General features: G+C 37.0%; 1 protein-coding gene across 1 annotated transcript in view; it reads right to left on the bottom strand.

Annotated features, from left to right (window-relative positions):
- Positions 1 to 269: 269 nt before the first annotated feature.
- Positions 270 to 23,496, bottom strand: part of ANO2 (anoctamin 2) — an 850,080-nt gene continuing 826,853 nt past the window's right edge. Inside the window, exons 25-26 of the mRNA XM_053718733.1 lie at positions 6,336 to 6,441; positions 270 to 1,425 (exon numbers count right to left, since the gene is read on the bottom strand). Of these exons, the coding sequence (XP_053574708.1) occupies positions 1,144 to 1,425; positions 6,336 to 6,441 (388 nt within the window). The 3' untranslated portion in view covers positions 270 to 1,143. The remainder of the gene's footprint in view (positions 1,426 to 6,335; positions 6,442 to 23,496) is intronic.

Raw genomic sequence — 23,496 nt, 5'->3', positions numbered from 1 at the left:
AATAGGGGAATTTAAGTGTGTTCTTTACTGAAATAAAAGCTGGAGAATTGAGCACAATATACAGTGACATTACTGTTACTCTAGAATAGACAAATCCCTGGAGAAATTATTATAAAAATGATGGTATTGCTTAGAGAGTTTTGCATCTCCATAAATTAAAGACACTCAAAGAAAAATGCATACCAATGCATATATATATCTATCATTCTTACATTTATGCTCCATTTGTGTTAAAATAATTAATGCCTTAAATAATGCTATAAAAAGAGTCAAGAAAAAAATAGTTTATTATCAGATCTTCCCAAACAGTCTTTCAATAATCCCTGTAATTTATTAAATTTGCTGTTGGATATTATGGGTTACATTGTGGGGTTTTTTATATCAAAATTATCTCTGATATGTCTTATTTCCTTAAACAGACAGTAAAAAAATTAGCCCTGAGGTTTTGATTTTCCTACAATACATTCACAAAAATTTTCAACAGCACCCAAGTAAAAATTCTGGGAACACACTTTCTGAGTGATCTGAATTATATAGTAGCATTATACTTATGTATATATAGAGATTCCCTTTTTAAGATGAATTCAGCAGCCTTTTTTAAGATATATTTAGAAATATTTGTATTGTTACATAAAAATATGCTTTAAGTGCAATGTGATGCCATCTATTTAATTTGAGAGTCATTTTTCATTATATATAGTTATGCTTATATCACCTTATTATAAAAGCACAGCAGCAAATTCTCATTTATGTGCATTTTTTGGGAAATGCCGTCACACAAGAAGTTTGCTCATTAAAAAAAATGAGCTTGGCTAGCACTATTGACTTTATTCATTATGTTTAAACGTTTGTGGTGTTACACTGCTTCCTACCACGTGTACTGCATGTTTGTGCTATTCAAACAATTATACGAACAGCAGAAGACATTACACAAAAATCTTCTGTGCAGTCTTTTCCATCAGACTGCTCTTAAATGTTATAACGCTTGATTAAAAACATTTGGAGACACGAATGGTTGACATTTCGAGAAAATTAAGGGTTTTTCTTCCTCTTCCACTCCGACTTTCCTTAAGTCTTTCCGTCTCCAGTTTCAAAATAATAAGCTTTAATCATACATATTTCTTGAATGTATATGTCACGGTATCACACTTCAGTGTGGTGGGAGCCAAGCGATGCAAAGCTACCGCGCTGACTACGATTGAACTGGCAGAAGCTTGCTGCGCGGCTTCTTCTGCCTCTGTTTTCTGTTTTGCTTCGTTGTTTGTCATGCATTATGAAGCTTTGTATAAGTTGCAGCTTTTCATGTTCTTCTTTAAGAAAGACATTAACGAGCAAAGTTTTCTCTTTTTTGATTTGTTCACTTATATCTTTAGGAATGTCAGGTATTAGCCAATCGACTACTGCACTTAGGAACATTACGAGATTCTAAAATGAAAGAAAAAATGAAAGAAAAAAGGTTAGTATCAATAAAAAAAAATAATGTGCAAAACGTATTTATATTTTGAGACAACCCATGAAAATAATTTCAGTTTTTCAGATGTTCATTGATTTTTTAATTATATGAAATGATTAAATCGTTATGAATTTATTTAATAAATACTTGTCTAGCAGTAATAGAAGAAAATTGTATTTTACAGAGATATGTTACATAATTTGCAAGCAAAATTAGGCTTTAATTAAAAGCCTTAAATTAGAAATAACAAGTTTGCTCATCTATGAGATAAATATAATGATACAATGTTTTTTTTTTTAAACTGAAAGCATATTTTTGGTTTATTTTTATATACTAGGCATTCACTGACTTTCTACGAGCATTATGAAAACTGATTCCTAGAAAAAATGAATTTAATTTAGAAACATACAAAATATGGGGTGTCCAAAGGGAACTAATTTCCCAGTAACAAATAAGTTGGTCAGAAATGTTGAGGGCTAAATTACAAGAGGAGTGCAAATTTATTGGGCACCCACAAAAGGGCAAATTTGCCAATTTACCAGCTTGCGATAATAGCCAGCCATTACTAGTGGCTGATTATTGCTACCGCAAGCTAACGTTCAAAAAATTAACCATAGGTTTGTAGTGCTTTTTTTTGGGTAGCATCTTTTTTTAAAAAAATAATTTACTGCACTAGGTAGTTTTTGGGGGCTAAAGTTGGAGGCTGTGGGGTACGTTTACATTGGGGTCTATGGGAACTGTGTGATCCCTGTAAATATATATGTATGTGCTTATATACATATACAGTATAGTTATGTGTTAATATGTGTATATACACATAAATATATATGTATATAATTATATACATATATAGTTATATTTGCTGCCCATCGCTGCACGACTTACCCCTTTCGGTGAGCTAGTTCTCATGCCGTGTCTCACATCATTATAACGAGGCTCCCATTGGAGCCTATGGAAACATGCTCTCCTGACCGCAATGCTTCCATGCAAAGCGAACGCAACCTTGCATTTGCATGTGCTGGTATTACTAAGTTGAGCACAAATATCGATTTCGCAGAAGCAATATTTTGTGCTCAACTTGTAATCTGGAATAAATGGTTAATTAGTGCGGTAACTATAAGTAGGAACACACACAAACACTAGACTACACATAATATATACATAATATACAAAACACACACACATACACACTATACACACACACAGGACTATTTTATGGATGGACAGGTTCCCAGTTATTGCACAAGAGGCTGTCTATGCAACTCTCAATGCCGCCCCCTGCTCTTACATGGCCAATCGCATGCGAGCTGAGGCTGTCAATCATCCCAATTGGACTAGTCTGGGGTGATTTTAATTCACCAGCTGAGAGCTGGTATAAAGGCTAGGAAGCAGCGGTCTGATGGCACGCCAAAGCTGCATTTGTAGCTTGATAAATGGAGCCCATACTGAATGAAACGGAAGAGAGAGAGATGAGACAGGCAGAGAGAGACAGAGTAATATAAGCAATTGATTTACTCTTGTGCTGCAGAAACTACTTTTCTTCTCCTTCTAATATTTTTGGATTAAATAATAAAGAAAATAAATTTTCCGGTGACAACATCTCTAACTGAAGAAATACTGTAAACACTCAAGCTACAGTCATTAATGAATCAAGTAGCTTTTAGGAGTAAAAGAAGTCTCACATTATAAATTCTCATGTTTAGTATTCCTGCGTGTTTGCACAGCTTATACATTTGAGTGTTTACAATGTTATCCCTTTAAGAGGCTCAATAAGCCTCAAATACTTCCAAAATAACTTAAGAGTTGTATGAGCCACAGCCAGAAGTTTGTTTCCTATTGTTCTGTTGAACTTAATGCTATTTGACTAAGCTATTATTTCTCTTGGCAAACCGTAACAACTCAAAATGATAGAACAGCATCGTGAAGCTTTTTAAGAGCATGTGACAAACCTGCCAATAATATTTAGTATGGTGGTCATCTAAGGGTGGCACTGTATGCCTGCCAGCTTCAGCCCACATACCAAATATTTACCACTCCTGATACAGATAATGAAATACAGTCTTAGCAAAAATGCTTGTAATAATTTTGTCTTCAACATTGTACCCTAAAATGTTTTCTCATTAAAGGTGTTCCCAGTGACACATTTGACCTGCCTGAGTTTATTAAATAGTGTACAAATTGCTAATTTACCTTTGTTTTGACATTTTAAATAATTGCTTTTGCCTGCTGAAACCTACTTAAAATATGAATATTGCAGTATTATCTATAGAACAAAAATATATTTAAACAAGCTGCAGCTGCCTTAATCAACCTCCCAGTTGTGGGATGATAGTGAGAAAGTGTCCAGAGCATTTAATAGGGTGTTCCTGAATCTGTTTGTAATACAGTGAAATGTACTTGCCTGAGTACCATTTAACCCTTTTCATGCCAAACTTTAGATTTAGTATAAAACTATTGCTCTTTCATATTCATGACACAAACTTTTTAGTATTAAGTCTCTAAGGGTACATTTATAACGCAACTGTTGGACCACAATTAAAAAGTAGATAAGTATTTCCTCCTGTGCCCTTCTACCAAGGACAGATTGGTCTACCGGGATACCAAGAGATTTCCCGCTTGACTGCAGCAGCTGGGGCTGGAAAGCTACAATTTAAAGGGGTGATTAATGAAAGCAATGGAGTTGTAGGGTGCCTATATAACCACAATCTGGCACTTTTAAAATACAAACTAATATAATGTAATTCTGATAAAATATTTAGGGAAGGAGTATCCCAGTAATCCTCTTAAATAAAAATGGGGTGTACACATTATACTGAGTCAACGTAAAATTGGTCTGGTCTCAAAAATTTCCAGGGCTGCTTTTTATTCCCAGTCCGGTCCTGCCTTCTACACAAGTTCTTCCTTCACATATCATAAAGATCCTGTCACAAAAACCAGCCCTCTAACCTCCCAGTAATCCATATTCTTTGCCTACATCCTAAAACAATAAACAAGTGATCCTGTTAAAGAAACAAAATAAACAAACAAAAGCACTATAGGTGTAGTTGATTTGTTCTTAAGGTTAAATCCATCATTTCTAAGAAGGCTTTTCTGTTGTGGGAAGGGCTTCAAATGATCACTATTGAAAAGCAATACAGCAATGTCCTTATTTAGCTTATTGTCAACCAATATGTTATTAAGCTTCACTTTTGTTCTTGTAAATAGATTTTCATTAACAAACAAATTCTGAATGACCCAATGAATCAATAACAGATGTGTTTCTGTCCAAAACAATTCTTTTTTGTCTTTGCACATGTCTAATATATATTATAGCATAACAACAACTCGTAGCCATAACATTTAAAAACACAAAGTGGAAAGATTAAAAAAAAACAAGAAAACCTACGAAAGAAGGTAAATTCCCTGTCTCAATCAATCAATCATGGAGGTCTAAAGAAAGTAAAGATAGTTAGCAAATAGTGTCATTAGCAGTAAACAAAATAAATGTTACAACTATAAATGGAGGCTATTTAATCCTGATAATTGGAAGTGGGATGGGCATGCACGAGGGATTCAAGCCATTTGCAAAGCTAGTGAGTTCAGAAGCAACCTCCTGCCTAAAAGTATCATAGGCAATGCAAATCCACCTATTTCTTACCAAGGCCCCCAAATATAAATGTATAGGGCTAGTTTTAAAAAGCAATGGATGCTGCTTTCTACGCCCGTAAGAAACATCAGTCGTAAAACCGCTGCTCTTTAACTTGTCCGCCACATTTTAGGTGATATGATCTGAATGATTGAGACCCCCTGCTCGTGGCCGCGAATGTGCAGTTGGCAGCATTGCACAAGCATGTCATAAGAAATGCTTTTGCAATGTTAAATGCAGACAGCATATGCTGTCGGCATTTAGCAATGTCAGGAGGACATGATTCGCTGAATCGCTACAGCGAACCTTGTCTGCCTGGCATATGATAAATTGACCCCATAGAGTCAATCACAACAAGCTCCATGAATAGTGTTAAAGATGTCTGTTAGATACTTAGGGGCCTATTTATGTAAGTGTGAGTGGACATGATACTATGTAGCGTATCATGTCTGCTGCACATAGATAAATGCAGACAGCATACGCTCTCTGCATTTATCATTGCACCATCAGTTCTTGTGAAATGCTGCTGCAATGCCGCCCCCTGCAGATTTGCGGCCAATTGGCCACTAGCAGAGTGTGTCAATCAACCCGATCGTATTCGATCGGGTTGATTTCTGGCCGCAGCAAAGCTCCGTATGGAACTTGATAAATCGGCCCCTTAGTATTTGCATATATCAAAAACATATGTGTTTGTAAGATACACAATAGCACTCTCACTAGACACACTCACAATTAATCACACATGCTCCTCCCACCTAAATGTAACTATTTCTACATTTCATCTTGTAAATCTGTCTTTTATTTACCAAATATATAAACTAAAATAAAAATCAGCTAAAAAATCCAAAATCATTACATAGTTAATCTGACTTATCTTACTTACTTTTATATGCTTAAAGGGACACTAAACCCAAAAATGTTCTTTCATGATTCGGGTAGAGAATACAATTTTAAACAACATTCAAATTTACTTCTATTATTTAATTTGCTTCATTCTTTAGATATCCTTTGTTGAAGAAATATCAATACACATGGGTGAGCCAATCAGACAAGGCATTTATGTGCAGCCACCAATCAGCAGCTACTGGGCCTATCTAGATATGCTTTTCAGCAAAGGATATAAAGAGAATGAAGCAAATTAGGTAATATAAGTAAATTAGAAAGTTGTTTAAAATTGTATTCTCTTTTTAAATCACAAAAGAAAAAATATGTGGGTTTCATGTTCCTTTGACATTTCTTCAAAACAATATAACTCACCTGAAAAAGGATGACAAATGCTAGACGCACAGCTAAAACTGTCCAGTACTGTTTGGAAAAATCATATTGATTTTGGGACCATGGAGGCTCTCTGTAATCCTTGTACCTATTAAAAAGATTTAATAAAAAATAGTTATAACATAAACTGTACATGGGATAGGATATATAATATATAACCTGTTTAAAGGCAAGGCAACCAATAAATTAATATTGCTTTTACGAACACATTACAGCAGGTCATCTTTATAAAAGGGATGTTACCGACCCCAAAATAAACTATTAATATAATATTGTACTACCCACTTCTACTCTATACAAACAAGATATACAGCTTAATATTTGAATATCATGTTCATTGTAACATTGAAATTAATAGATGAGGTTGAAAGATGACAAACATCCACAATGTTCAGGCATCACACGTCTTATTCATTTTAATGTTCCTTCTCTCAACATTTTATGATTCTGTGATACATTTTTAAGAAGTGCTATAAAACAATCCATTAACCTCAGGAAGCAGATACCACAAATAAGAGTCATTCTTTAACAACCCATAAACTAGTGATGGCCAAGTTCCGAGATCAATATTTTATCCAGTGGCACAGTGCTAGATTTAGTACGTATGCATGTGTATGTATTTGTCTATGTGTGCAGTGTTTTATACTGAGAATAAGTATCAATAAATCATTGCTTAAAGTGATTGTAAATTTGAGCATAGTCGCTCAAGTCATAGGAAAAAAATGTACAAAATGAATGAGACTTTCATTCATCAAATGTGTAGGACATACTTATCTTCTGATATTTTCACCTTGTAATGATAGAAGGATAAGCGCCGTTCCTCTGCCTACCATATTCTTCAATTGATTGACAGATTACTCATCTGAATTCCACTTAACAATAATTAGTGGATTGCAGATGTGTCATCTGTCAATCAATTGACGAATATAGCGGGAGGAAGAACAGCGCTTACGGTTCTATCATTACAAGGTGAAAATATCAGAAGATAAGTATAGCCTACTCAATTGATGAATGAAAGTCTCATTCATTTTTTAAATTCTTTCCTATGACTTGAGCGACTATGCTCAAGTTTATAATCACTTTAAAAGTAAATGATGGATATATTTCCAGTTTATTTACATTATCTAATTAGTTTCATTCTCTTGGTATCTTTTTTTGAAAAGCATACCTAGGTAGGTTCAGGAGAATGATGGCTGCACATATATGCAACATGTTATTTGCTCAGCGATGTGCACTGCTGTTTCCTCAACAAAGGAGAATGAAGAAAATTAGATAATAGAACTAAATTGGAATGTTGTTTAAAATTGCGTTTGCTATCTGAGTCATGAAAGAAAAAAATGTGCGTTTCATGCCCTTTTAAGCAAACCTTCAGCTTAACTATCTATTTATTAGCCAATGTGAGTTTTTCAGAGCATATATGTATATTTAGTGATGTTGGCCCATAATAGAGATATGTTTGTGCTCCAATTCATATAAATAAATTAAAATATTCGTAATGGTTAGACACGTGCATTTGTTTTGTTACAAATGCACATTCGTAAATGAAACATAGATATTCATCTAATTTTTAAGAGATGAATGCAGCACAAAATTGAAAGAAAACTAAGGAATAATGCTGAATTCTGCAGTATTATTCATTTTTTCCATTAAATTGTTAAAAAATATGCAAGTATGCTGGAGAGTGGCACTAACCCACTGCTTTACTTTACAGAAACTCGGTCTTGCGAGCAGGAGGCTTAGCACGGCGGCTCCCAAGGTCTGCACTAAAGGACGTTCCCTGGGAGCCTTCTGTTGGTGTGGCCAGGACTCGGTGAAGAAGAGGAGCGGGTTAGCGCAGCTCTCCAGCACCCTTAGGTGAGTATTATAACAGCTACAGGTTAACTGTTTCCCTTGTACCAGTGGAACATGTACATTTGTTTAACGGAAACAAATGTAAATGCTCCATGAATGGTCGATATTCATTTAGTTTAAAACGAGACGAACACCGAGCAGCATGGGCACCAAATATTCAAAATGCAAAGTATTTAGAATTTTTAACCTATGTATCAGAAACAGTTACACAGCTCCACAATTAATGGTACGCATAAAAAAGGTTTATTTTGAATATTTTAAATTTAAAGGTACAGTCTACTCCAATTTTTTTTTAAAAAAAAGATAGATTACCACTTTATTACACATTCCCCAGTTTAGCACAGTGAACATGGCTATTTTAATACACTTTTTTTACCTCTGTGATTACCTTGTATCTAAGCCTCTTTTGACAGCCACCTGATCCCATGGTTATTTATTTAACATCTATTGATTTGCATTTTAGTCAATTACTCATAAATAACTCCATGGGCATGAGCACAATGTTATCTATATGGCCCACATGAACTAGCAGTCTCCTGTTGTTAAAAGCAAATAAAAAAGCATCTGATAAGAGGCTGTCTGTAGTGGCTTAGAAACAGGCAGAAATTTAGAAGTTTAAATGTTATAATGTATATTAATATAACAATGTTGGTTGTGCAAAGCTAGGGAATGGGTAGTAAAGGTATTATATATCTTTTTAAACAATAACAATTTTGGTGCTGACTGTCCCTTTAAGATTTAGCGGAACCAGAAATTTCACCCATGCTCATGTTTGGTAATGATATTGTTGTAAAAGAAATGGGTACAACATGTTGTATAGAAAAATGTTAATGTTGAAAACTAAACTAACCTTTTTTCATTAATTATTTAATAATATCCTTGGATATATTTTACTTAAAGGGACAGTCAACTCTAAAAATGTTATTGATTAAAAAGAAAGATAATCCCTTTATTCCCCAGTTTTGCATAACCAACATAGTTATATTAATATACATTTTACCTCTGTGATTACCTTGTATGTAAGCAGCTTCTGACAGCCCCCTGATCACTTGACTTTTTATTTATTATCTATTGACTTGCATTTTAGTCAATTAGTGCTGTGTCAGCCACAACCCACGAGCGTGAGCACAATGTTATCTATATGGCTCACATGAACTAGTAGTCTCCTGTTGTGAAAAGCTAATAAAAAGGCATGTGATAAGAGGCTGTCTGTAGTGACTTCGAAACAGGCAGAAATGTAGAGGTTTTAAGGTTATATTAATATAACAATTGGCTGTGCAAAGCTGGGGAATGGATAGTAAAGACATTATTTATCTTTTTAAACAATGACAATTTTGGTGTTGACTGTCCCTTTAAATAATGGATTTTCATACTTTTTCAAAAGAATATATGAATGTGGAATGTGGTATCAACGTTGATATGTAATGTGTCATCTGCTGGAAGACAATATATTGGAATATAGTGACTATTAAGGTAACCTGAATCTCCTATCTGGAAGAAACATCATGTTGGTCTTATGTTCTGTTTTATAAATAAATATGCTCCTTATTAGTGTTGTAATCTATGGATCTGGGTGCATTTATTATTGCACAAGCAACTGCTTCTGCAGCACTGCCACCTGCTCACGTATAACCAATGGAAGAGAGCAGGGCCTGTCAATCCAGGTCAGTCTTCATGAAAAAATGAGTCTGATATGTTTTAATGCAGAGGTGGCAGAGATGTTATTGATAAAGGGAGCCCTATAAATAATAGTTGAAAACTGTATTGTAAAAGTTAGTTACATTCATATAATATTTAAACATACTTATTATTAAATGTCATATTAAATTCAATATTAATAACACATTCAATAATATGATTCAAAATGCTCTACATTACAAAGTTACAAAAGTAGTTTTTCTAAGGGCATAACTGAGAAAGCCTTGTAAGTATAATTGTATTCTTTAAACAAGGAACAATACCAAACTAGTACACCTTCACACACATATGTCTGGCCCCCTTAATCTAAAGGGACAGACACTGAACCCAATTTTTTTATTTCATGACTCAGATAGAGCATGACATTTTAATCAACTTTATAATTTACTCCTATTATCAATTTTTCATCGTCCTCTTGCTATCTTTATTTTAAAAGCAGGGCTGTAAATCTTAACAGCCAGCCCATTTTAGGTTTAGACCCATGGATATCGCTTGCTTATTGGAGGCTTATACAGTTACCCACCAATAAGCAAGCATAACCCAGGTTTTCAACCAAAAATGGGCCGGCTCCTATGGATCAAATTCTTGCTTTTTAAATAAAGATAGCAAGAGAACAAAGAAAAATTGATACTAGGGGGCCTATTTAACAAAGATCTGTAGGACCTGATCCGACAGTGCGAATCAGGTCCGACAGACCTTGCTGAATGCGGAGAGCAATACGCTCTCCGTATTCAGCATTGCACCAGCAGCTCTTGTAAGCTGCTGGTGTAACGCCGCCCCCTGCAGATTCGCTACCAATGTCTGTCCGCCTGATCAGAGCAGACAGACAGGTTATGGAGCAGCGGTCTTTAGACCGCTGCTTCATAACTGGTGTTTCTGGCGAGCCTGAATGCTTGCCAGAAACACGGGGCTTCAATCTCCATACGGAGCTTGATAGATATGCCCCTAGGAGTAAATGAGAAAGTTGCTTAAAATTGCATGCTCTATCTTAATCATGAAAGAAAAAATGTGGGTTTAGTGTCCCTTTAAAGTATTAGAAAAATGTAAATTGTAATATATTGTTTTCTACATGAAGAATCATAAAACCTTTTCAGATTAAAAATATGCACATTAAATTGTCTGATATGTTTGCTGACATTTGATTTAAATTGTGAATTGTGAATTCTTCATGCTTGCGATACTCTTTATACTTTATGATGGAATGCACTTGACATATGGCTTTTTCGAGACAGACCATTTTCTTTAAGAATTACTCTCGATAGTAACAATGTGACATTCAAATTCGAATTTGAAAATTACATTTAAAAAACACAGTATTAGACTAGAAATACTATTTCAAATTTGAATGTGAAATTTTAATTCAAATGTAGCATTCAAATTCGAATATTACACTTATTAAACACAGTTATAGACTAGAAATACTATTTTGAATTTAAATCTTACACTCAAATTCGAATGTCACATTCAAATTCGAATATTACATTTCGAAATTGAATGAATACATAGCTAAACATTCTATTATTCGAACGAATATTTTCGAATTTTATTGAAAAATTTGAAAACAAAAATTAGAAAATAGAATGTTAGAATGTTATATAAACATTCTAAATTCGATTCGAACGAAAGAATATACCAAATTCATTTTAAATTTCAATTTTTTAGAAACATTCGCCCATCCCTAGCAACAATCCTTTCCGTGCTCGAAGAGCTGTAGTAAACAGCTTTGTGCAGCAAAAAAGTTTCACAAAACACTTCAAAAATACATTACAAGGTACAGTTTCACTCATATTAACCCTGTCTAATAAAAAAAAACCTTAAAAAAAAATATTGCACACAAAAGTTGTATGAGATCAAAGATACAAGATCTCGGGTGTGAGAAAAAAAAAAAAAAGCAGGCACAGGGATTTTACATTGATATACATACACATAGATAGAGAAACATGGATTTATATGTATAGAGATATTTTAACTATGGAGATAATGAAAATATTTCACATTACAATCTTATGCACATTAAAGGGACAGTCTGGTCATAAATAAACTTTCATGATTCAGATAGGGCATGGCATTTTAAACAAGTTTACAATTTACATTTATCATCAATTTTGCTTTTTTCTATTGATATTCTTAGTTGAAAGCTAAACCTAGGTAGGCTCATATTCTAATTTCTTAGCTCTTGAAGACCGCCTCTTATCTGGATGCATTTTGACATTTTGTTCACAACTAGAGGGTGTTATTTTATGTATGCCCTATAGATAACATTATGCTCATGCTGTGGAGTTACCTAGGAGCCAGCACTGATTGGCTAAAATGCAAGTCTGTCAAAAGAAATAAGGAGACAGTCTGCTGAAGCTTGGATGCAAGGTAAAAAGTGTATAAATAAAACTACATTTGTTATGCAAACCTGTGGAATGGGTAATAAAGGGATTATCTATCTTATTAAAAAATAAAAATTCTGGTGTAGACTGTCCCTTTAAACAATATCTCAGAAGTATTTTCAAAGAGATTTCGCATATAGAGCTTGAGATATCTAGACATATATATATTCATATACATATCTCGCAATAAATAGATATATCAGTCAAAAAATCATCACATATGTAGAGAAATATTTATTTAGAATTAAATAGAACAAATTCCGTTGCGAAAACATTTTCACAATATGGAATATTTGCATTTTCATGTACACTTTTGGGGAGAATACGTCATGGCCTTTGCGCATCAGATTAGGATCTTTGTGTTTGTTTGTTTTTTATCTATTTGTCTTCTTCATTGACCTCTATGGTGAATACGTGAACGTGCATTTGATTTTTTAGTTTGCATTACGCGGCTTAACGTACGCGCAAAATACGTTATTCTCAACTTGTAATAGCTGTGCAACCCTAAATGCGAAAAAGCCATAATGAGCGAAATGTTTTCACAACTGATTTGCTGTGCGACTTGTAATCTTGCCCAATGTGAGGTACAGATTTGATAAAATTACACCACATAAATTAATCTTTGATAATCTAGCCCTAAATATTAATATATAACCAATAACTCCACTTGTATCATTAATATTAGTTAACTGAGAATAATGTTTGGTGGGGCAACCATTGACGGTTCTATGGAGGTTCTGAGCGATGCTATGCAAGTGGTATATGGTGGGAGAAACAAAGATGTTTCTTTTCAGGGACATACAAATCCTACCACTGGTTGTATAGTATAAGTATAGGTGTCTTATTTTCATAGTTCATTTGCAATTATTTTTTTATTTTTTATTTATGTTTTCTTTTTATTTTCAATTCAAAACAACAGGTAAACATATGTAAGGTCAACAGTTTACAATCAAGGCAGGATAAATAATCATGAAAAAGATTAATGTTAGGCTAAATATAGCATAGCGTTTGCCATGAGGACAGTCCTTGTTGAAAGATTATACCATAGTCCAGTGTCCTTTAAATAATCCATTGTGTGCTGTGACATTAGAGCTCTTGTGCTTAGGAAGAGTTAGAGATCAGCAGATGTGGGGAAGCTCCTGTTGTTTCAAAGATAGGACTAATGGTGTCCTTGCCCAATTGGGATGCTGATATACATTCCTCAAGACATAATGTATTATAAGTGTGAGGCAATGAGAGTAAACTTATCTAAAAAAATTAGCACTTAACATAAATTAAGGAGAGAAAGGAAAAAAGAGTAGAATAAAGGAAAAGATGGGAAATGGAAAGATAGTGGGGAGCTAACATGGTAACCGTGTACACAATCAGTGGTCTCATTTCTCTGCTTCTTCTGATGTTGTTTACTTGCCCACTTCACTAGCCTGTAGTTAGAATTTCTATGCGTTGAACCATATATAGATCATTACAAGTTGTATATGATAAGGGCAGAAATGTCTCGGTGGTGGCAGGGAGAGGGGGGGGGATAGGTTTTTGTTATAGAATTTAAAGGGGAGACCGTTTGTTGATTTGAGTCTATGTATCAGCGAGTGTGAAGGATTCCCATAAGAAGAGCATATCTTGGTATAGGGTGATTTGACCTAGTTTGAGGTAGTGCAATCTTTCCAGAAGGAGGTTTTTTTGAACCAATGTTATCCATTCCTGGATAGCAGGGATTAATGTAGATTTCCATTTTCTAGGGATTAGCTGATTTGCAGCGTTGAGCATTAAGTGGTAAAGGTGTTTTCTTATCTTACAAGTGATGGCGGGGGTTGGCAGAGTAAAACTAAATCTGGGGTCGGAGATATGTTTGTGCTTAATATTTTATTAATATGTTTAAAAATTTGTGACCAAAATGGTTTTATAAGATCGCAGTCCCACCAAATGTGGGTAAGGTGTCCCTCTTGTGTGCAGCCTCTCCAACATAGCATTGATGAGTTTTTATATATAGATTTTAACCTTGCTGGAGTTAAGTACCATCTCATCATTATCTTGATGTTGGTCTCTTTAGCTTGGGCTGAATGTGCTGAGTGTGTTAGAGTGTCGAATCTGCGCGTCCAGATTTTGGGGGCAGTGTTCGTCTTGAGTTCTAGGTCCCATCTTTTTGTATAAGAAGGGAGAAGTGGAAAGGTCATTTGCAGGATCAGTTTATGTAGTTTGGAGATTGTTCTAGGTTTATTTTCTATTGATTGACATATTTGTTCAAAGGGAGTGAGAGGTCGTGTTAGGTTCTTTATATCCTTGTGTGTGGTTATGTAGTGTCTTGCCTGGTTAAGACGAAACCAAGAGGATAGAAATGGATGATTTAAAGATTCCAGTTGGTTTTTGGTTTTGATTTTGTGATTATTATCTGTCAAGAGGTATATAGGAAGTGATCTGGAAGGTCTTGCGAGCTGGGGGGGCATTTGGTGAAGGCCTGGTGGGAATTCTGGGTTATTTAGAAGTGTGGTGAGAGGAGAATATCGAGAGGAGATTTTGTTCAGTGGTTTGTTGATTTGTCTCCAGTCTGACCATGTTTCATTTGTTATGGATGAGGAGGATATACTGTATTTATTGAAGAAACCAGGGTTCCAACATATCTCATCTAAGTTATGCGACAAGGATAAGGTGTTTTCTAATTGTACCCATTGTTTGGGATTTGGGGATTGTCTGGAGGATATATAATACTTTTGGCAATAGCATCATTTTTGCTGTGTGGATTCTGCCTAGCCATGAAATGTTTTTGGGTAGCCAAGTTGAGGTAAGGTTTTTAAGTTCTGAGATTAAGGTACCATAGTTATGTATGCGGAGATCTGCTATGTTGGGGGTAATGCGAATGCCTAAATATTTTAAGAATTTTGTTTGCAATTTGAGGGGGCAAGATAGTTTCAATTCATCTAGAGATTGGTTAGTAAGATTGATAGGGAGATATTCAGATTTTGTCATATTGATCAGGAAATTGGATACAGTCCCATAGTGGTCTAACTCTGAAATAGTTGTTCTAAGGGAGGGGAGCGGGTTGGTGAGTGTCAGGAGAATGTCATCTGCGAATATGGCTAACTTGTGAGTTTGGTCACCTACCTCTATTCCATGTATCTGGTTATTATGACGTATTTTAATAGCGAGCGGCTCTAAGGCTAAGATAAATAGGAGTGGGGATAAGGGGCATCCCTGTCTGGATCCATTTCTGATTTCGAAGGGGTCGGAAAGCGTACCGTTTATTCTGATTTGTGCTGTGGGGTTGGTATATAAGGCTAAGATTTTTTTAATAAAAGAGTCTGGGAAGTTATATCGTCTTAGGGTTTCTTGTAGAAAAGTCCAGTCTAGTCTGTCAAATGCCTTCTCGGCGTCAGTCGATAGGAAAACAGTCGGGGATTGGGTTGTCGAGATGTATTCTAGGAGATTGAGAACTTTAACTGTATTATCTTTAGCCTCTCTATGGGGCACAAAACCCACTTGATCTTGGTGGATTAAGGACGGTAGGATTTTATTAAGACGGGTGGCTAAAATTTTGGCGTAGAGTTTTAGATCTATATTAAGTAGGGAGATGGGTCTATAATTGGCTGGGGAGTCAGTAGTTTTACCTGGTTTGGCAATAACAGAGATATTTGCTTGAAGCATGCTATCAGAGAAGGGACGGGAGGCATTTATGTGGTTAAATAGGTTTGTTAAGGGTGGGATTAGTAAATTTGCAAATATTTTATAATAGAGACCTGTATAGCCGTCTGGGCCTGGGGCTTTATTTTGTTTTAACTGTCGGATTGCGTCATTTACTTCTGAGGTGGATATGGGTTTCTCCAGTAATTCGCTTTGCTCAGGGGTCAATTGTGTGAGTGGAATATTTTTAAGGTATTGAGAGCAAAGTTGGCGGTGTTTTTGGGTGTCCCTGTTGGGATATAAGTTATAGAGTTTATGGTAGAATACTTTGAATTCGTTCGCTATAGTGTGTGTATCTTCTATGATTTTACCTTGAGCTGATTTTATAGAGTGTACATAGGTTTTCTGTTGTTTTTTTAAAGCTCTTGCAAGGTATTTCCCTGGCTTATTACCCTCTCTATAAAAATTTTGTTGGAGAAATAGCAATTGCCTTTGTGCTTTGATATGAAGGATGGAATTCAGTTTATCTCTCTTTACTCTGAGTTCCTCAAGAACAGCATTATCCAGGGGGTTGATTTTGTGGGTGTAATCTAGGTCCGATATTTCAGAGGTTAAGCTTTCTATTTCTAGTCTACCTTTCTTTTTGATTTGTGCTTTTGCTTTAATAAATTCTCCCCTGATTGTGCATTTGTTGGCTTCCCAAAGGGTTGCCACGTTCACATCTGGAGTGTTGTTATGTGCAAAATAGTCTTTTATATGACTTGCGAAGAGCTTTGCTTGAATTGGATCTAGCAGTATGGAGTCGTCTAATTTCCATTGGAAGGCCCTACGTGGAGCAGAGGGCCAGTTAATATGACACGAAACTAGGGAGTGGTCGGACCAGGAAGTGTGTTTTATCTGTGAAAGTTTGGAGTGAGACAGGAGTATGTGATCTACTAATATATAATCTAGCCTGGAATAATTGCGTTTGGGGTGAGAGAAAAAGGTGTAGTCACGTTTTTTGGGGGTTGAAGTATCTCCATACATCGTGTATGCCTAAGGACTTGAATTTCCGCCAAATCTTGGGTAGGTTAGGGGTTTTGGTTCTGGATTCTGGGTTTGAGCAATCAACCGTAGGGTCTAGAGGGAAATTGAGATCTCCAGCTACTATAAGGGAGCCTTTTAATTCTTTTACAATTAAGTCTGAAATCAAATTTATAAATTGGTCTTGTCTGGAGTTAGGAGCGTAGGCATTTACTAAGGTTACCGGTTTACCAAATAGTAAGCCTTTTAGGCAGATATATCTACCTTCCTTATCTGAAATGCACCGTATCTTAGTGAATGGTAAGGATTTGTGGAGCAAAATACTGACCCCATTGATTTTCTTATTAGGGTTTGTGCTGTGGAAGTGCTGCGGATATTGTGGGGAGAAGTATTTGGGAATATTTTTAGATTTAAAGTGCGTTTCTTGGAGCATCAATATGTGCCCACCTTTTTTCTGGAGGTCACTAATGGCCATTCTCCTTTTTTGGGGGCAATTTAGGCCTTTGACATTTTGTGTAAAAATAATTAGTTCATGTGGTGAGTGTCTATTCATTTTGGTTGTGTGAGAAAGTTAAGTTTATTTTGAAGGATACCGGCATATCTAATAGGTTAGACGTCATGTGTGCACACGGTAAGAGACAGAAGAGGGGAAAGATAGAGAGAGCAGAAAAAGGTAGAGAAAAGGGAGTAAAGAGAGAGAGAAAAAAGAAACAAAATTCAGTTTCCATCTTAAGTACATTAAACATTCCTAAATTTAAGGAGATAAACTCCCAACTGTATGAGAACCATTAAACTTTGCTAATGACTAACAGTCAGCATATTATAAAAAATCAAGCATTTCAGCGCAATAAAAGGGAACTAAGAAAAAAACATTGTGCAGCAATAAACCAAAAATAAAGAAATATGGGCCCCAATCTAAACTGGGGCAGGAAGAGTGGTAACAAAAAGTGAGGTTTACCACGAAATGTTAAAGTCAGCTTGTATCGCCTCTAGAAGACATCTGGGGTGAAGCGGGCTTCTGTGTTCTCTTTTGACGGACTGGAATCCATTCCTTCCGTTGCGGGAGTGGTGTAGGACCTGTGGTGTTGTGGTCTTTGATATGGGCGGGGAGGCCCTCATCTAGTTGTGGCGGTTGAATGTCTAATTCTTTGCAGATAGGTAAGATGTCATCTGTAGTGGAGCATGACAGGCGTCTGCCCTTCCATAGTATTATCAAATGAAAGGGAAAACCCCATCCGTATGGGATGCTTCTCTTCCGTAGGAGCGATGTTAGTGGTTTAAGATCTCTGCGTTTGGAGAGTGTCCTTTGAGATAGATCAGCGAAAACCTGTATCTCCACATTGTCGTACCTGAGGGGTTGTTGTTCTCTTGCAAGTTTCATTAATTCTTCTTTTATCTGGTAATTGGTGATTCTGGCTATAACGTCTCTTGGCGGTTGGCCTATTTGTGGTTTGGGGCGCAGAGCTCTGTGAGCCCTGTCAATTTCAATTTTTGTCTGTGTTTCTTCTTTTTTCAGGGTACTGAAAAAGTTTTGAAGGTATTGCTCTAGATCAGGTGTTGCAACAGCTTCAGGAATTCCTCTTAGTCTGATGTTATGGCGCCTGCTGCGGTTTTCTGCGTCGTCCAGTTTATCTTCCAGCTCTGAAATGTTTGCACCCTGACGTTGAATAGTGTGATGGAGCTCTGAGATAGCTTCTGCCTGGGCATCTTGTGTGTTTTCAAGTGATTCTACCCTGTGTCCTATTTCAGAGATGTCTTTCTTGAGGTCAGAGATCTCATCTTTAATGCATTGCTTGACTTGAGTTATTAGTGATGAAAAGTCTTTTTTTGAGGGGATTGAGTGAAATAGAGCTGTGGGTATGGTAATGCTTTCTGCAGGTTGATCACTTTCAGATTCTGATGAACTTTGGCCTGAGACAAGATCAGGGGGGTCAGCTTCTTCTGAAGCATTGGCTTTATTTTCCAAGGTCTTAAAGAATGTATTTACAGTGTGAGATGTGGCTTTCAGCTGCTTGTTGTTTTTACTTGGTTTACTGCCTTTCTTTGGCGACATTTTAGCGTAGATAGAGAGGTTTGCAACACCAGTTAGGAGCTGCAAATAAATGAGAGGTGACTCTAGGATCTGTATTGACAGTTATGCCCCTTTTAGTAGGAGAAAGTAGGTTGCAGCGTGATCTCTCAATTGAGGTAAAGGATTGTGCCCCCAGGTCTTTTCACTATTACATTTTTGATGAGGAGAAGCTTATGTTGGCAATAAGCTATGTGTAGTGTTGCCCCTCTGCGGTTTATTCAAAGTTCTATTCTATGTAGGCATGTAGGGGTTAATGCTTGAGCCTTTTGTGTTACATTATGTGCCGGTGCTGCGATATGAACATATATGTTCTTAGTGCAAATATATCCCCACAGTAAAGCTGCCGGACATAGGTCTAGCTGAGAGATGTATCTCACTCTGCTGCCTCAGCTGTTAGTGCTGGACTTCTCCTTTTGTTGTGCGAGGTGCACGTAATACTTTATTTTAGGCTGCGGCCTACCGCGTGACTCACCTCCGCATCGGGAAGCCGTGGCTTGTTGCCCAGTGCTTTGTTGCCGCTCCGGTTTGCCTCGACCTAAGTTGCTCAGTTGTTATGGGCTAACCGTGAGAGCCGATGTGATGGTGTCTCACTTAGAAGCGTTGGCGGGTGTGTGAAGGCCGCAGTCGTGCGCTCAATTTTAGGAGGTGCTCCGGTGTTTAAAATTGCAAATAGACGATCCCAGAGTGGCTAGCCACAGAGTGAATGTGTTTGCCGAAAATTGTGTCTGTTAGTTTGAGTGAGGCATAAGCCTGAATCGTTCTCATACAGATAGGGCTGAGGAGCTCTAAGAGAAAGCAGCCATCTCCTAGGCTGGCTAGCTCCGCCCTCCCTCCATTTGCAATTATTTATATGAAAAATAAGATTGCCTTTCTCTGCTTCAGAAACCAGATTCCTTTATCTTTAAAGGGACAGTCAACGCCAAAATTGTTATTGTTTAAAAAGATATATGGCTTTGCACAAGAAACATTGTTATATTAATATACTTTATAACATTTAAATCTTTAAATTACTGCCTGTTTCTAAGCCAATATAGACAGCCTCTTAATTGCATGCTTTTTTGTTAGCTTTTCACAACAGACTGCTAATCCATGTGGGACATATAGATAACATTGTGCACTCTCCCGTGGGTTGTGCACGTCACAGCACTAATTGCTAAAATGCAAGGCAATCTATACTATAATTGCGTTTGTAATGTCCATCGCCGTCGGCAGTTGTGCACGCATCCTTAATGGAATGTTGGCGGCGCAAGGCAGCCAACAGAATGTTGGCTGCGCGCGCAGCCAAAATAATTCACCTGGATGCAGCGAAGCTGCTTCCAGGTGGATTCCGAAAATGGCAGGTGGATTATTTCACCACCCTGACATTTTCGGAATCCACTGGGATGCAGCGAAGGCAAACAGAGCATTACAAACCCCACACCGCAAGAAGTATATAAAAAAAAAAAAAAAAACTACCACACAAAGTATTAACACTAGTGATGTCGCGAACATAAAAATCTGGGTTCGCGACCGGCGAACGCGAACTTCCGCAAAAGTTTGCGAACCGGCGAACCAGGCGAACCGCCATAGACTTCAATAGGCAGGTGAATTTTAAAACCCACAGGGACTCTTTCTGGCCACAATAGTGATGGAAAAGTTGTTTCAAGGGGACTAACACCTGGACTGTGGCATGCCGGAGGGGGATCCATGGCAAAACTCCCATGGAAAATTACATAGTTGATGCAGAGTCTGGTTTTAATCCATAAAGGGCATAAATCACCTAACATTCCTAAATTGTTTGGAACAACGTGCTTTAAAACATCAGGTATGATGTTGTATCGATCAGGTAGTGTAAGGGTTACGCCCGCTTCACAGAGCGCAGTGTAGGTGATATACCTGCCCTGTGACCATGCTTTGCAAACCAGTTATCAGTGGTCAGATGGACCCTTGCCCCAACACTGTGTTCCAGACATGCCATTATAGCAGACTTATATGACTTTGGCGTTGCTTTTTGGTAATTAGAAAGCTGCTAAATGCCACTGCGCACCACACGTGTTTTATGCCCAGCAGTGAAGGGGTTAATTAGGGAGCATGTAGGGAGCTTCTAGAGTTAATTTTAGCTTAAGTGTAGTGTAGTAGACAACCCAAAGTATTGATCTAGGCCCATTTTGGTATATTTCATGCCACCATTTCACCGCCAAATGCGATCAAATTTAAAAAAAACTTAAATTTTTTCACAATTTTAGGTTTCTCACTGAAATTATTTACAAACAGCTTGTGCAATTATGGCACAAATGGTTGTAAATGCTTCTCTGGGATCCCCTTTGTTCAGAAATGGCAGACATATATGACTTTGGCGTTGTTTTCTGGTAATTAGAAGGCCGCAAAATGCTGCTGCGCATCACATGTGTATTATGGCTAGCAGTGAAGGGGTTAATTAGGTAGTTTGTAGGGAGCTTGTAGGGTTAATTTTAGCTTTTGTGTAGAGATCAGCCTCCCACCTGACACATCAGACACCCTGATCCCTCCCAAACAGCTCCCTTCCCTCCCCCACCCCACAATTGTCCTCGCCATCTTAAGTACTGGCAGAAAGTCTGCCAGTACTAAAATAAAAGGTTTCTAAAAATTTTTTTATTTTTTTTAGCATATTTACATATGCTGTGGTGTAGCATCCCCCCTCAGCCCCCAACCTCCCTGATCCCCCCCAAATCAGCTCTCTAACCCTCCCCATCTGACTTATTGGCGGCCATCTTGGGTACTGGCAGCTGTCTGCTATTATTTCACAGTCAAAAAAGTGTTGTTTTTTTAAATGTACACTACTGTTACACCAGATATGAGTGGTGGCACTGGGCAAGTGGGCACAGTATACGCTGTGAGCCTGGCAGGCAGGCAACTGCAATTAGATTACACAGGAAAAAAAAAAAGCAGACTGATGTTCTAGCCCTAAAAAGGGCTTTTTGGGGTGCTGTCCTTACAGCAGAGATCAGATGAGTCCTTCAGGACTGTAGTGGACACTGAATACACTAGCCTAGCTATCGATTTCCCTATTAAATCAGCAGCAGCTACACTGTCCCTCTTCTCACTAAGAATGCAGCTTCCGAATGAATCTAAAATGGATGCTGTCCAGGAGGTGGGAGGGTCTGGGAGGGAGGGTCTGCTGCTGATTGGCTGTAATGTGTCTTCTGACTGTGAGGTACAGGGTCAAAGTTTACTCAATGATGAGGAATAGGGGGCGGACTGAACATCGCATATGTTCGCCGTCCGCGGCGAACGCAAACATGCTATGTTCACCTGGAACTATTCACGGCGAACTATTCGCAACATCACTAATTAACACATACACCGCAAACCCACACATCGCAAAATAATAAAGTAATTAACCCCTTAATCCCTTGAATGGACAGTCAACATTAGATTTTTTGTTGTTTTAAAAGATAGATAATACCTTAATTACCAATTCCCCAGTTTTGCATAACCAACACAGTTATAATTATACACGTTTTACCTCTGTAATTACCTTGTATCTAAGCCTCAGCAGACTGCCCCTTTATTTCAGTTCTTTTGACAGACTTGCATTTTAGCCAATCATAGCTGTCTCCATGGTAAATTCACGTGCATGAGCTCAATGTTATTTATATGAAACACATGGACTTATGCCCTCTAGTGGTGAAAAACTATCAAAAATGCATTTAGATTAGAGGCGGCCTTCAAGGTCTAAGAAATTAGCATATGAACCTTGAAATAAAGGCATAATCTGCAAGAACTCAGATATGGTCAGAAAAGGGTAATATGGCATAATACTGTAAGAACTCAGCTGTGTAATCAGGAAGGGGTTAACTCCTCATTCAGATGTACTGAGATGAAGATAGTCACTTTGGAATGTAGAGAGATCACATTACCCTTAGTCCTAAGGATGACCAGCTGGTTAATGATAAAACTATATAGAGACCCTTTTGTGTGGCCAGATTCCCTTCTTCCGACCACATGGCATGGCTGTAACCACACCTTAAACAGTACAAGGGGGCTTGCATATGAGTGACATCATCATTGTGGGAGGGATGAAAAACTTACAATAAAATCCATCTACACACAAGGTTCCGCCCTCTTATCTTTGGGATGCTGAACTGTAAACATCACCTGAATACTTCTTACTGAAAACCTCTATTACAGCACACCACGTGCACACTCATATTAGGATGGGCAAATGTATTAGTGTAATATTGATGTTTAGTTCAGTGCTGTGTATTTATAAGTGATCTGCATATGTGTAATTATATTTAATCTGCATATTGTAATTAATGTTTATTTAGCCTAATTGTAATAGAAGTTTTGTATTGCTGAGACATGACTTGTGAGTTAATGTCCTTATAAGTAGTTTAATTAAGCTAGTAATTGTTTTTTAATATTTTATAGTGGGTATAATAATTCATAAGGGATTATTATGAGGAATATTAGCATATCACTAAAAGGTATAGCAAACAGACACTAAGAAATATAGAGTCTTGGTTATCATTCATTTATTTCAAACCTC

Source organism: Bombina bombina, chromosome 6 (assembly GCF_027579735.1).
Source record: "Bombina bombina isolate aBomBom1 chromosome 6, aBomBom1.pri, whole genome shotgun sequence".
Taxonomy (NCBI): domain Eukaryota; kingdom Metazoa; phylum Chordata; class Amphibia; order Anura; family Bombinatoridae; genus Bombina; species Bombina bombina.
Note: the sequence above shows the minus strand (reverse complement) of the source record. Positions and strands in the feature narration are given on the sequence as shown.